Source organism: Dicentrarchus labrax, unplaced genomic scaffold (assembly GCF_905237075.1).
Source record: "Dicentrarchus labrax unplaced genomic scaffold, dlabrax2021, whole genome shotgun sequence".
Classification (NCBI taxonomy): domain Eukaryota; kingdom Metazoa; phylum Chordata; class Actinopteri; family Moronidae; genus Dicentrarchus; species Dicentrarchus labrax.
The window spans coordinates 9,852,373-9,868,011 of NW_026136709.1; the positions used below are offsets into that span (position 1 = coordinate 9,852,373).

Genomic DNA, 15,639 nt, shown 5'->3' on the forward strand with positions numbered 1-15,639 from the left:
ACATCCTTCACACACACAGATGGGAGATATTTACAGTCCATTTATTAGATTATAGCAGGCTAAGTGTTACCATTTAGAATTGACAGCTGGTGTTTGTGTGTGGGTGTATGTGTGCTTGTGTCTGCTCACATTTTGTTTTTGTAAAATAACTCGGACACATGCAAATATTATTTAGCTGTAATATTAAATTTAGATGTTTTCCCCCATAAGCATGTCTAGCAAGGCACAAGTGATGGAAGTTAACCCCCAATTTAAGTTTTAACTACATCTTAACAATGGTTCAATCTGTGACTGTGTTGATGATGCTGCTACCAGGCTCTAGATGATGCAGCTCGTCGCCGAGGACTGGAAATGAGGCCCTCGGAGGAGGAAGTGAGGCGTGTGGAAGAGGAGAGGATCCAGGTCCTGAACAACATGGAGGAGCTGGAGCAAAAGATCAAAGAGCTGGACAACCAAGTGGAGGAATCTGCCCGAGAGGTAAAGAGAAGACACAATGTTAAAATATTAACAATTCATAGTTTAATATTAATTCTAGAAGTCATATTTTTAAAGAGAAGTAAAGAATTATGCCTTTTTTTTTAATTCAGTAACACATTTTGTAGGTGAAAATCACACCTTAATAGGTAGTGTTATGGTTACAGGTTTTAATAACGGTAAGGATAAAACGAGAATTTAAAATCACTTCTGTTCAGAAAAAGAACCAGAGAGACCCAGAATCACTACAATGACTTAATTATTGGTGTGTGTTTATCTAAGGTGGAGGTTGAGCGAGCTCTTGTGGAGGCTGAGATGGAGTCAGAGGTAGCTGCTCTCCAGCAGGAAAAAGATACCCTGGAAACACTTCACAACAAGATGGCTGACCTAGAGACCAAGTCCCAGCAGGAAAAAGAAAAGGTATTCAACAGACTACGCTTCATTATAAAACAGTGAGAGGAAGAGGGAAACTCAGAGATTCATAATGCCTGTTAACACAATGGTGGGTTAAAAGAGTTAAAATTAGTCCCAGACGTTAAAGGATGCATCTTCTTCAAATTTAATTTCTTTGAGGGCCTGGTAAGTGACAGTGGTATCAGGCAGAGAGGAGAACCATAGTGTAGTGTTTCGTCCTCAAACATGTACAGAAAACATGGGTTTTAATCAGCAACCTGCCTTTCCCTTCCAAAGGTGTATGTGTGCATGTGGTTTTAAAAATGCATACACTGCTGCGAGACTCTCATACATGTAGGGGTCATGTGACTAACTGGTAGGTGATAAGCCTTCTCATGCTGTCTCTGGTCCAAATATATATCTGTTAATGCTGCCCGGGGTATAGCGGTCACCAAGTGATCCCATCTTACACACACTCCTGCGGGAGGACTGTGGTCTGTCTGTGTGTGTGTCTGTGTGTGTGTCTGTGTGTGTGTCTGTGTGTGTGTGTGTCTGTGTCCAAGTCTGTGTGTGTGTGTGTGTGTGTGTGTGTGTGTGTGTGTGTGTGTGTGTGTGCGTGTTTCTACATTTATACCACTATCTGGTATCATTGACAGGGTGGGATGCGTAAGTGGATAAACGGATTGAATTGGCCGTGTGTGTTTGCGTGCACATGCTTTGGCTTGGTATTGGGATGTTCTCCCCTGTTGGAGTCCCAGCCTGATTATGAGATTTCCATGGACCGCCCACAGCAGGCAGAAACCGTAGATGATACAAAACATCATCATGATACTGCGTGAGACAGAGGGAAGTGTTGCCCTGAGTGTTCAAAATGTCTGTTGAAGAGTAGTTGAGGATGACTGCTTGTAGAGATTTTGGGCGCCTGTATATGTTGTGGTATTTATAGAGAGGACCATTAATCTACTGAGCCATTCCTTTTCACCCATTCCCTCATTCATTTCCATTCAAACAAACAGAAGACAAAAGGCAGGAGAAGTAACTCATGACACTATTCATACTACCTTCATGCCTCAATTTCTACTCAGTTCCTCTCCAGTTCTCCATCCCTTTGGTAGATTTTTTTTTCCCTCCAGCTTTCCCCCTCCCCCCTTCCCCCAAGCTAATCTTGCTGACCTGGTCGCCGTAGTGACTAACTGTGGCTCCCCAGTCCCACTAACGCTGCCATCCTCTCTGTCCCGTGTGTGTGCTTGTGTGCATGTGTGTGTCTCTTTGTTTGTGTGTACACATAAACAAATGTGTACATGCGTGTTTGTGCGGGCACGTATGCGCGTCTTTGTGTATGTACATGTGTGTATGCCAGGCGTGTGAGTTGCTGCAGGCAGAAAGGGGCAGAGTAGAGAGGTTGGCTCAGATTGTGTGTGAGCAGCGCTCCCAGCTGGACAGCTGCCCTGAGGCCACCAAGGAGCCCCTGCAGGAGCAGCTGGCCAGGGTCAGTACACACACACACACTCGCACCTCACAAACACATGCACAGGAAGATACAGTCTGTACTCGAGTGTGTATCCATGCAGACAAAATGCAACACATAGACGAGCATAGAAGCAAGAATACTGTAAATAAATGGGAAATGCGACAATTGTGCATGCATACACTGATAGAGGAAGCTCATAACAAAAGCAGATATGCATATTGACACTCAAAAATACAGTATATGTGGACAGGTGTTCACATAAACACACCCTATACTTGGACTTGCATGTGAACATGCACACATTTTCTTTCCTGAGCTAACTTGCTCTCCGCCCCATAGCCATCTTTGATCTTTACCCAGTTCATGTTCTCTGTTCTCTATGTCTAACTCTAGCTCTCTATGTCTACACATCTCTTCATTTCATCAGAAGGGTTGAGCCTGTAAGAGTATCCCAAGAGTTTGGCTTGAAGACATGTTTGACTATTATGGAAACCTTTGTGTTTGACACATAACAATATCCATCCATCCATTAGCTATATTCACCTATCCTTCAGAGAGTCACAGGGGGCTGGATCCCAGCTGACGTTGTACACCCTGGACAGGTTGCCAATCAATCACAGGGCTTACACTGTCACACACACACAGACAACCTTTCACACTCACATTCACTTGAGACATGAAATGAACCTAACCTGCATGGGTTTTCTCCAGGTGCTCTGGTTTCCTCTCACATAACAGTTATATTGATTTCTGTATTTTGGGGGAATGCCTACAGTATGCAACATGTTGCATGTGTTGTCAGATGCTGGTTATGCTTTGGTGTAGTAGTCTGCATGACTGTTAAGCGCTGACAAAACATTAGGGATTTGTGTGTCTGATTTGCTTCGTGTCAGTGTATTGTGTCACGTTTTCACAATATTTTTGACATACTGGGAAAGATTTGCATCACTAAAACTTTGAAATAGTGGGTCAAGGGTTTCAGCTTCTTGTGTGGCATAAACACTTGCATATACACTTCATTCATTAAATTATTTCCATGATATGTTAAATTGCTTGATCAATAAAGCATCAGTCAGGTGTTCACAATGTGTCTGAAACATGTAACCTGATATATTACTGCTTCAGTACTACTCCAGTCCGCAGGGCTACAGTCCATCGTTAAACTTTTTATTAGACCGATGTATTTGCATGCATTTAACTGCAATACATTCCCTGTGTAGGTTGTGAGTACAAATCCTTCGGTCTTGTATACTGGTACTTTTTACCTTTTGTGTCTGCATCTTGCATGTTTTCTGAAGTGTATGTGCTATAAAGTCTGTGTTAAGTCAAGTGTATGTGTAGTTACATTTGTCCTGTACACATGCATTCCTTTGTCCTGTCTGTTTACCTGTGCATTATTCCTGGGGTGTGTTTGTGTGTCAGGACTGCGAGGTGCTCGAGATGGAGACGAAGCGCTTCGAGGACCTGGAGTTCCAGCAACTAGAGCGAGAGAGCAGGCAGGACGAGGAAAAGGAGACCCATACTCAACAGCTCCTCCGGGAGATCGCGGACTACCAGCGCAGCAGTGTCACTCGCAAGGTAACGGCTATCTGTTTGCATGTTTTATGAGTCAAACCAAGGGGGAAAATGTATGCAATAGAAGTGCAATATCACAATATTAGATTTTGAGTTCAAATCCAAAACAAGACCATAGCAATATATTATATATTTATATATATATATATTTGTGTATCCTAAGAGCTTCATGGTGAAACAAACTTATTTTGTTTAGTTGCTTTGGTACCATCATGCTCTATAAGTGAGCTGGAAACATGCAACAGGCTTGTTTTGCTTTTCCTTCAGGAGCGACTGTTAACGCTGAAGAAGCAGGCAACACAGATTACCCAGCAGGCTCAGCGAGAGAAGGAGAGCTTTTTGAAGGAGAGGAGCACCCTTGAAGCAATGCTGCAAAGAGTAAGAGGATATCAATATTTGCATGTGACCATCCTTGCTTCTGTGTATGAAAGAAAATGTGTATTTAACATTGTTTTCCATTTCCTTTTTTTCTTTTTCTGTCTGCTAGGAGAAAGAAAACCTCACCACACTGGAAAGAAAATATGCTGACCTCACTGGTGGCCGGGGTTTCACCCTAAGGGAGGTAAGTTTGATCTGTCAGGCAAGAAAATGAGAACTACCCTTCTATCGAACTATCAAACTCCTTAACTCTTAAAGTGGCCAGGACCATTACCACCTCATTATGTTTAATCTTTGGGGTTTCCTTCTCTGTTTGCTAGGATACAGCCTCTCTGGCTGATGTCTGTCAGTCTTTCACTGATTGTTGCCGCGGCAACACCTCAGCCATACTTTCTCCTCCTCCAGTCGACTTTTGTGCCCTCTCATCCCTCCTTTCCTCTATTTTTCTCAAGAATGCTGAGGTACTTTTGTCTTGTTTTACTAATATATCTCTGTCTTTTTTTCCTCTTTGTCCAGATAGTCTGTTTAAATCCATCTCATCTTTCCTCCCTGTCCTTCGTTCCTCCTTTCCTTCCGGTTGCCTCTTTTTCCCCCTGCCACTCTTTGCAATACAGGAATGGAAGAAATTACAGGAATCTGAGACCTATTTCATTAATTCTGTGCACAGCTTATACTCAAATATATTAATACTAAGGTAACCTTGTAAGAATGTCTGTTGTCTCGTGTACACCACTCAATTCATGTTAACATCGCAGTGTCTAACTTGTTTATAAGTGAAGACGTGTTTGCTTTGAAAGTGCGGAAATCACCAAATTCTGCATCATTCTAACAACTAATTCTAAAAGTTTGTCATAACATCTTAATAGGGCTGACTCACTTCATGCTATGCCTCACCCCTTCTCTCCCCGTTTCTCTACATGATACTTTCCAGGGCTATGTCACAGTCAGTGAAATCAATGAGCTTTACTCACAGCTTGGGGGGGACCCTAAACCCGCCCCTCGCTCCACTCTGGCCAATGCCTTTCCTGAGTCTGTGGCAAACCCCTCCCCTGACGGCGACACCCCCAAACCACCAGAGGATGAGGTGTGTGTAGTGGTGTTCAGCGCGTGTAGTTTAGCACGCAGACGCAGATGATGCAAATTGTGTGTACGTGTGTTTGTTTGTGTGTATTAGAGTGTTATTTTTCCCAATTTCCCTTCCTGATTCTTCTTTTCGCACCATTTTAATTTTCTGACAAATGTTCCTTTCTTCTTTTCAAAGCTCTGTCATTCTTCCTCCCCTGCCGACTGTCACTCATCTTCCTCCTCTTCTTCCTCCTCCCATCTAAATCCCCGCCCCCTCCCCAAACCACCCTCTGTGCACTGGCCAGAGAACATGGTGTCATATCGAGACCCCTCTCCCCTCCCTGACTCTCCCCCACCTCCCCTTCCTGTCAAAAAACACCATCACCGACACAGGCAGGTAATGTGTGTGTGTCTGTGTGTATCAGCAACTGTGTGTTGATCCAGATGCACATTTTGCACAATTGCTTTGATTGATTAAAGTTGATTATAATAAATAATATATTAATAAATTAGTATTAATTCAAAGTCCCACACATAGGAACTTCAAAACTTCAGTCATTACATTACTCCTCTAAAGAAGTGGGATAGCGTTATATGACTTAAAATGATTTATAATGAATAATCAATAATCAGTTAACCGTGTATACCCCTTCCCTCTGGTGTGTGTGTGTGTGTGTGTGTGTGTGTGTGTGTGTGTGTGTGTGTGTGTGTGTGTGTGTGTGTGTGTGTGTGTGTGTGTGTGTGTGTGTGTGTGTGTGTGTGTGTGTGTGTTGATCAGCATTTCCGTTTGCTGGAAGAGAGGAAGAGGTCTGAGAAAGAAGGCGGCTCCCATCTAAGTGACACATTACCCAGGAAGAAAACCACACCCACCATGACCCCCCAGTTCACGTGTGCAACGCTGGGACGCAGCTACCCTAACAAGGTACACACACGTAGATGTATGCATTAATGAGGCCAATCAATACAAATCATTTCCTTTTTCTTTCTACTGTGTACATTGTGTAATTTTGAAGATGCAAGTCCGATTATTAATTACTGACACATGGAAGTAACAAGATTTTGTCTCTTCTTGGTTGTTTATAGTCCCATCAGCCCCTGGTACAAAGCACAAGTTGTGGCAGCATTCTTCCAAGAATCCTGTCCTTATCCAATAAGGAAACTGAATCTCGACGTCTGCATAAAGGTACAAACAAATACACTCGTCTCTGGGTTGTCATCTGAAAATACACCTCATGGTAACTTCTATCCTTGTTGGAGGTTTTGTGCGGTGGTGTGCTTTTTTTGTGTGTTTTGTTTGAGTACAAAGTTTCTCATTTGTGTATCTGGCAGTGGGAGTAGTGCAGGAACGTAAGTGGAGGAGGGTATTGTGTGTGTGTGTGTGTGTGTGTGTGTGTGTGTGTGTGTGTGTGGGTGGGGGGGGGGGGGGGTGGGTGGGTGCTCGGTTAAGTATAAACAAGTTGAAAATTGGTACATTGGTAAAAGTTTTGTCTGTTTCCAAAAATAGCCACAATTTATTCTAAGTCAACTTACTGTCACAAACTTTAACCAGCTATTTTACATCATTAAGAATATCTGCTGTTCACTCACCACAGTTTTATCCTTGCCTATGTCAGTGCTGTACAATTTAGCTGCTGAAAGATGAAGGATGGTCCGTTACCTGAAGTTTGACGTGAACATGGTGTTAGAATTTTGAATTAAAGTGTATTATGGCTTATGTGCAGACTAAGCATTTGCATTGTTTCATTGCTGTAAAATTCATATTCTGAGTACTGTGTGCCTTGTGTCATAATAGTACTGCTGTTTTTCCGGACACGGGCACATGTATCTGGTCCCTCAGTCCCTTTGGTCCCTTGATCTGGCTCATCAGATGGGTGGGTCTGCTGCATGGGGCAGATGGTATCAGGTTTTTCTTCCTGTACCAAGTGGCTGAGTTAGTCTCTCTGTTAAGTATCTGCACCATAATTCAGTCAACATTCCTCCTTCTACTTTTGAGGACATCTTTGGACGGCCTAAGCTGCTTTTAGGACTCTGTTGTACTGCATGTACTAGTCTAGCAGACAGTTTTTTGTTTGAGAGCTCTACTATCTGGACACGTAGTAGTATATAGTTACAGGTGTGGATTTATTTTTCACTGAACGTATAAGAGCATTCCACAGTGGCGGGGATTTGTGATCCAAAATTGAAGCCACCTGGGCAAACTGTTGTCCCAGATGGCGTGACGCAGACAGCAGGTACAGCACGTGTGCATGCATGCAAAGGAAGAATAAGTCATGTTAGTACCTACTGAAGCTGTTTTCTTTTCTCTTTCTGTGTGTGCGTGTGTTTCCAGGTCAGCCCAGCTCCCGAACAGCTTCCCAGACCAATGTCTACCTCGATGCCTTTGGGTACCGTGACAACCAAGCGTTTGACACAATGAGCGTGGATAGTACCGACTCCATCGAAACCAGCATCTCTGCTTGCTCACCTGACAATGTCTCCAGGTAAGGGAGTACTTAAGTGTATGTAAGCGGTGTACAATTTGTTTACCATGAATATTTCTATCTGAAGAATGTCCTGATGAATAGTACTTACTGCTACTTTTAATCACTTTAGAATGATTTGAAAAAAAGACTGAGAGCAAACTGACAGACCAAGAAAGAAGTGAATGAAGGTTGAAAAGTTGAAATATGCCAAGAGACATTTGAAAGCTTGAAAACATAGAAATGTCTCTTTGTGTTCATAATATAAAACACTGACTGTGGGAAGGAAACGGGACGAGTGGGGGGGAGCAACAAAGAAAGAGTAGAAAGTGAGTTAATGTAAAAAGTGTGTTTCCTGCCTTTCATGGTCCCCCCCTTGAAGAATAAGATGTGTAGAAGTATGTGTGTGTGTATGTGCGTTATATGAGTTAAGGGGGACTCTTGATTAGTGTTCTAGGGGTCAAGTTACGGAAGGTGTGTGTGTGTGTGTGTGTGTGTGTGTGTGTGTGTGTGTGTGTGTGTGTGTGTGTGTGTGTGTGTGTGTGTGTGTGTGTGTGTGTGTGTGTGTGTGTGTGTGTGTGTGTGTTCACGTTCACAGTCAACCCCCTCAGGTTCAGATGAACTGAGCAAAGCAGTATGAGTATGGAGGTACTTTGGGGGTCCACCCCCCGTCCGGACTAAAACCATGTGTGCTTGCTTTCCGTCTCCCCTTTTTACAGTGGTTGCATCTGTCTTTTGTCTCCCCTCCTCTTGTTTCTCTGAATGGTATGGTCTTGTTTCTGCTGATACATTTTGCACAGTCCCAAACCATTTGCAGATTGACCTCTCTGCAGTGCTGAGTTTTCCTGGAACAGGCTGCCTCTGTGATCCTCAGTATGGATCCAGTTGGATTGTTTGGTACTGGCTCAGATTGGATAGGAAGACGTGTGTGGTGGAACCTGGATCGGTGCTGGAAAAAAAAGTAGTTTCATGATAGAACTGGATTTTTTTTTTTTTTCGTCATCTTGTCAGTGATGTGTCATGTTTTCTAGAGGCAGAAGTGTTTGAACAAGATAAATAAAGTTCTTCTCGAGTAATCCACGTACTTGAATAAATATATTTGAACTGGACAATGACTATGAGTGCGATTCCCTCTCATCGATTGAGGTAAGAGAATGGCAACGGGATGGGAGGAAGAGAGAGATGGATGGATGTTACAATAAGGATGAAGCTAGGCTTAATTAAGTGTAGTAATGACAGGGAAACAGCGTGATGTAAGATTAGTTAGAGTCTCTGATGGCATGTTAATTATTTTTTATCTCTTGCCTAGTTTTTATAGTTCAAAGAGAATAATTAAGAACATGGCCACTACTGTAAGAGTGTTTGCTGGTATGTAAATTGGCTGCATGCAGTTAAAACTATGGCAGAATATGAAGTGAGAGCTGTGTTTATTTTACATCAGACTCGCAAGTGATTTTGAAAAAATACCGGAGAGCGGGAAAGCACTCTCTTTCCTCCGCGTTCTCTTCTTTTTTCATCTTTTCATACCCTCCCTCCCAATCCTTTCTAATTCTCTTTTTAATTACTCTGGGTACCTTACTTCTCTCTCTCACCCTCCCTTCCTTCCTGATTTGTTTAGACTGAGTCTGATGTGTACCATTCATCTTAACAATGTTGTGACATCATCACGGATCAACGCTGGGTATCCATTTCCTTCTGGCTCGGGATCAGAGAGAATTTGCGTGTGTTTGCATGTCACAGAGAAAGAAAGGAAAGCTGAGCAAGAAAATGAGCGAGAGAGAGGAAATACTGTTTAACATGACAAACATATACACAAATCCCTTCCCTGTGATGTCAGTCAAGAATGCATAGCATGTGTAAACCATCTGCAGTCTGTAAGACCTGAAGCTAGACTGGGCCTACTGTTCTAATCTGAAGACAGGCAGTGACACAGCAGAGAGTCGGGAAGATCAAGAGGGAGGAAAGAGAGATGGTCCGATCCTTCAGTGGGCCTCCTTTCCTACTGCATTTCCTCTCTGATTCGACACACACACACACACACACACACACACACACACACACACTTGCATAAACAGTGTATAATCAGGAGTATTCTCAGGAGAGTGTAGCCTTTTTGTTGGAATGCGAAACAGAACACGACTGTGTGCATGTTTTTTCTGTTACTATCCTTAGTCTTGCATAACGATAATATACGCCACCATCTCAGCAATAGCTTTAGCACCACACTAAGTATATCTGTACATTCACTAGCTGTTCAGTATCATTCAATTTTCAGTATATTTCAGGTTCAGTGCACAGATTAGTTGTGTCTGCTTTTTCTTTCTTCTGATGTGCGTGTTGCATGTGTTTGTGTGCTGCAGTGCCAGCACTTCAAATGTGGCCAAGCTAGAGGAGATGGAGCGTCTGCTGAGAGAAGCCCAGGCAGAGAAGAGAAGCCTCATCGAACACAAGGTCAGTACGTAATAAAATCATAATTACACTGATTTTATTCTGTTGTTTTCACTGGTTTACAGTAATGGTAGAGACTGGCCAAATAAATGTATAAGTGGTGTTGTGTTATTTGCCTTTGTAATAAATCCCTAAATACACTACAAAAAACGCTACCTGGTAAAAGTGTCATTTTAATAAAACACAATTTTTTCCCCATTTCTATGAATGTGTGTGTGTGTGTGTGTTTTAAAACTTTGTAACATTTTTATTGATTCTTCAGGAGCGAGAGATGGACATGCGAAAGCAGGCACTGGAGGAGGAGCGGAGGAGAAGGGAGGATCTGGAGAAGAGGCTACAGGAGGAGACAAACAGACGCCAGAAACTCATTGACCGCGAGGTGAAAATGCGAGAAAAACAGAGGGCGCAGGTAAGACGGAAAAAAAACTTTCTTCAACAGTAAGAACAATTTGTTACGGGATCATTTTTATCCAAAAGATCATTTTGAACTCAATGTCACCTTTATAGGGAATTAACATTTTACTTTTTTCACAAAGCATTCCATCTTGTTTTTGTGTGTTTCATGCATAATTCCCTTTTTCTGCATGGTTTCAATCATGTCCGTGCTGACAGTTCTCAGTATAAGCTTAATCCATCATCTTTTGTTCTCTTGCCTGGGCCATCAACTGTTGGCAGCAGAAGAAAGAATCTTTAATCTTTCTTAACATATGATATACATCTGCATGATTATAGAAACAAAGAAGAAATTATAAATACATTTCCTCTCCTTCTCAATGAACCCGTTCACTCATTTCTCTCTCCAGTCCCGGCCACTGACGCGGTACCTGCCTGTGAGAAAGGACGATTTTGACCTACGGGCTCACATCGAGTCTGCGGGCCACAGCGCAGACACATGCTTCCACTTGTCCATCTCGGAAAAAACCTGCCGTGGCTACTTGATCAAAATGGGAGGCAAAATCAAAACTTGGAAGAAACGTTGGTTCGTCTTTGACCGCAACCGACGCACGCTCTCCTACTATGCAGGTAGGGCAGAATAAAACTGCGACAGAAGCATGCAAATGCACAGACAACTGTGAATAGGTGTACAGAGCATCCACATAGATGGCGCAGTGCACACACATGTATCTTACATATATATTTAAGTTGATTTTAAAATGTTGTATTTTAAAAAAAAATTTTTATATATATAATATTAATAGCTACTTTTATATCTTCTGCAGATAAGCATGAAGCCAAGCTGAAAGGAGTTATCTACTTCCAAGCTATTGAAGAAGTATATTATGATCACCTGAAGAATGCACATAAGGTATGTGTTTACGTGTGTGTGTGTGTGTGTGTGTGTGTGTGTGTGTGTGTGTGTGTGTGTGTGTGTGTGTGTGTGTGTGTGTGTGTGTGTGTGTGTGTGGTGTGTGTGGGGGGGGGGGTGGTGTTTATCTTCTAATTTAATGTTCTCATTTTTAAAAATATAAATAAATCTGTCTCCTCCCTATCTCTCCTTCAGAGCCCAAACCCCTCCCTGACCTTCAGTGTGAAGACTCACGACAGAGTCTACTACATGGTTGCTCCCTCTCCTGAGGCCATGAGGATCTGGATGGATGTGATTGTCACCGGAGCCGAGGGATACACCCAGTTCATGGTGTAGTGAAGGGGCACGATGTACCAACGTGCTTCGGCTCTTTGTGGCTTAAAAGACTGTTTTCCATCCCCTTTCTTCTCCTTGGACTTTTAAAGTGCCTGGATGGATGTTATTGTCATCTATGCTGAAGAATGAACAGAGTTAAGTTGTAGCAACTACAACTTAATGATTTTTAAACCTTTTATCCACCTCATTTGCAAGACGGGCAGGGTTTAAAATCATACGTGGAGGATTTGTGTGAAATTGTAGGCAGATGCAAGATCATAATTTGACATTTTTTTAGGCAATCTGGTTCAGTCCTAGAGAAGTAGATCTGAAATTTGCTGTGGTGCGCTGCTGTGCCTCGTAGTGAGTTCAGGTGCATCTCAAAGTTTTTCTCAAGCGTAAAGGACATTCATGTAAAGAAAAAAAAAAAACCTTATTGACCATAATTCAGCATCTCCTTTTTAGGATAAAATGCTTTTTACAAATATTTTTTATGTGTCGAAGACTCCAGTTTCTACCAGTTTGAGTGGCTCTATATGATGTTATTATCAACATCTCGAACATCAACTAGGAATACATACCAGTGAATCAGTAGTTGGGTTTAGAAATGTGCCATACAAAGCCTAAACCGTTTTAACATTTCTCATGTGACTTGTGGTCAATTATGCAATGATTTTAATCAGTTTTAGACCATTTCCTGTACATAATTAAAAAACTGCATATTAATTTAGTAAAGGTAGTTAAGCATATGCATTTTAATTTTCTACTTTTTTCATCTTGATTTAATTTCATGTATCATTACTGTGGCATTCTCAGGTCTTAACTGTGTGTGTGTGGGTGTGCATGCATGCATCCTACGCTCACGTGTGGATTTATACACGTGTGCTAAAGAAGTGCCTGTTTTGTGTGCATATTCTATGTACACGCCTATTTACTGTGAGCTTCTAATGTAGCTCCGAGGTGCTATTCTTACATGGTAAATGACACTAGCAACACTCCTCGTGTAAAACCATTAAATTGGGGTGTAACAATACACTCCAAATGGAGTTTTATAATGGATTACTGTTCTGGGTTTACAGTGTCACCACAGGCTCAGAAATGAAGCTCAAACAACTGTTAAAACAGCGACTTGTTATTTTCCAATAGAAGGAGTTAAATAAACACGAGGAATAATGACTAAAAGGCACAACGTTGTGATATTTGTACATTTTGTTTCTAAGTTGTAGTTAGTTTTAAGATAGTTACGGTCCATTAGAAATTTAAGATTCCTGTTTGTGCCTTTTTTTATCATATTTTGTGTGACAGTATTTTGACAAGCCTATTATCTATATTTTTAAGAGCTGCATGTATCTATATACTAAATGCCAAACTGCCTGTCTGTGGTGAGAAAACACACGAATGTGCAAAATATGGTCCTGTGTGGTTTTGTGAGAAAGAGCCCCTGTAGGATTAAGTTGTCTTTTAAGGTGTCCGGAGGAAAAAAAATCTATGGTACACACACTCCCTTAAGAGGCCTTTAGTCATTAAAGCTGACTGAGTATCATGCTGCTTGGTCCACTGCATTTTATTGCATTGCTTTTATTACCACTAATTCAATGTTTTAGTTAAACTACCACTGAAGCTGCTTTTATATTGTATATCATACTCCATACTACGTCTGAATAATTCAGTCCACTGATCATCCTGCCTCTTGGTGGTTTTTTTTTTGTTTGTTTTGTTTTAATGACCAAAGTACATGTTTATGTGGTATAGTGTATATGTGGTTTCTTTGCTTTTACTTCTCTTTGTACAGCCAGATAAGATCAAATGATATCTGTTGTTACATGATGGGCACATGGTTGTTTTCCACCAACTAAAGGAGCTGTTACAGTGGAAGCTTCCATGAACCCAACTTTTTTTTTAATCATTAATTTTTTTATGTTGATCCTACTGTATTTATGCCATTACCAATGCATGTATCTTAATTTTGTATTTCCATATGAATAATAAAAAAATATATTTTACCTTTACTTTTCCTGAGAAGTCACTTTTTCTATATTTATTGAAGTGTGACCCCTTACTCTAGTTACTTTTCGGACAAGTAAACAAAGCATGTAATAAACAACCAACATTTTAGACTACTGTAGGTTCCTTACCACCTCACCCCACAATCTCATCCTCATAATAATAATAATAATAATAATAATAATACAAATAACAGTAAATAACAATAATAATTGTAATAATCATAATAGCTCAAAGAGTTACTGAATAAGTTGATAAGTAAAACAGAAGGGAGGGCTCGGAGTATCTTAGAGTATAGTATATCTTTTTACTTTTGTATAATAGTTTTTTTGTATACTGTTCCATCTCATGTCAAACAGAGTAACACGATTCAGGATCTAATAATTAAAAAAAAACAATTAATGAAATGTATAAATTCCCTTTACTAAGCTGTGATGCTTCTGGTTTCAGCCAGTTATCTGTTTAAGTGCTGCTATTCTTTGGATTCTAAAAATACATTCATCAGTCCAAGGTGCCACTTTAGCAGGGATCAGATTGCCAACAACAAAATAACGGCTGCAAATTACACAATGGACACAGGAGGTTTAGAAATATGCCATGCTTGTTGAGCACTACATTCTATCATATAGTTACATTTTAACTATTGTGCCAAATGTGTAACATATATATATATTCAATACCTTCTTCAGAAACAGATTCAAAATAACCTAAAGTCACCAAAAGTTCTTAAAGGAAAAAGCAACATTAACCAGTTAGTGTGTCAAACTTCACCACAATAATATGGGAAACAACTGCAGGAAACATGAACGTTTTCTCTGTGAATGAGGTTAGTAATATTAATAGCAATAAAGTCTATCTTATCTAATCATAATTATGTTGTGCATGATAATAATTACATTTTACATATTGTAAAGGATGCCTCATTTTTATTTTTTAAAGTGGTTAATATTTGGAATACAATAGTTGTAAGGTATAAATCTTGCTCTTTTAAAATAAGGTGCACCCAGTCCAGCCAGTAGCAGTCAGTAACATGGAGATAGAGCACCGCCGTGTGGCAGAGGTCGGTACTGTCACACAGCTCTCAGGTTCAGTCTGTTATTAGATACTCTCAGTGGTTGATACACTGCAGACTGTCACACTGTACTTTACCATGGGATATTACAATGAAGCGACTGAAAAAGAAACACTGTTAAAATAAATAATAAAATAAAATGCGTGTTTTTCCTCTTTAGATTGAGCCGACTCTGGCTGGTATCCCGTCATACCTTGCGGTTTTAGTGAATAAAAATATTTATTTGAGGGGGGAAGGTGGGATTATATCAATATATAAACCGCAACGCAATTTAAATACATTTTTTGAGCAAGAGGAGGCACTTATTATACGAATCAAAGCAGACACAACGCAGATTTGATCCACATAAAGCACCAATTCACACCAGAATAACCCCAATATAGCTACCACTACCTACTAACTGAATGACTGACCTAACAGCGTCTATTCAGTGAAAACGTCTGCGGAGGTTCCTACTTTCTCCCTTCTGGTTGCTCTGGACAGCTTACCCAGAATGCATTCCGAGTGTAAAATAGGTCTGAGATTCGAATAAATTGGCAAGCAAGTGTTTGTGGCAATGTTTCATTTACATTTATTTTACATTTACGTAGTCCGAGTCCATTTTAACACGCTGGAGGAACACACATTTACTCACACCCGCACTCAACTTTCTATGTCCACCAGGTCGTATTTATAGCGT

The 15,639-nt window shown here is 40.9% G+C and overlaps 1 protein-coding gene across 6 annotated transcripts in view; it reads left to right on the forward strand.

Moving 5' to 3' along the window:
* Nucleotides 1-13,893, forward strand: part of phldb2b (pleckstrin homology-like domain, family B, member 2b) — a 40,417-nt gene extending 26,524 nt beyond the window's left edge. For 3 of the 6 annotated variants that reach the window (XM_051410966.1, XM_051410970.1, XM_051410971.1), the window contains 16 exons: nt 316-477; nt 757-894; nt 2,228-2,356; nt 3,761-3,916; nt 4,181-4,291; nt 4,401-4,475; nt 5,223-5,375; nt 5,553-5,753; nt 6,135-6,278; nt 6,440-6,539; nt 7,686-7,836; nt 10,176-10,266; nt 10,526-10,672; nt 11,067-11,286; nt 11,484-11,569; nt 11,765-13,893. In XM_051410966.1, the coding sequence (XP_051266926.1) occupies nt 316-477; nt 757-894; nt 2,228-2,356; nt 3,761-3,916; nt 4,181-4,291; nt 4,401-4,475; nt 5,223-5,375; nt 5,553-5,753; nt 6,135-6,278; nt 6,440-6,539; nt 7,686-7,836; nt 10,176-10,266; nt 10,526-10,672; nt 11,067-11,286; nt 11,484-11,569; nt 11,765-11,905 (2,205 nt within the window). In that variant the 3' untranslated portion in view covers nt 11,906-13,893. The remainder of the gene's footprint in view (nt 1-315; nt 478-756; nt 895-2,227; nt 2,357-3,760; nt 3,917-4,180; nt 4,292-4,400; nt 4,476-5,222; nt 5,376-5,552; nt 5,754-6,134; nt 6,279-6,439; nt 6,540-7,685; nt 7,837-10,175; nt 10,267-10,525; nt 10,673-11,066; nt 11,287-11,483; nt 11,570-11,764) is intronic. The other 3 variants (XM_051410967.1, XM_051410968.1, XM_051410969.1) reach the window with 3 other exon arrangements.
* The last annotated feature ends 1,746 nt before the right edge of the window (nt 13,894-15,639 follow it).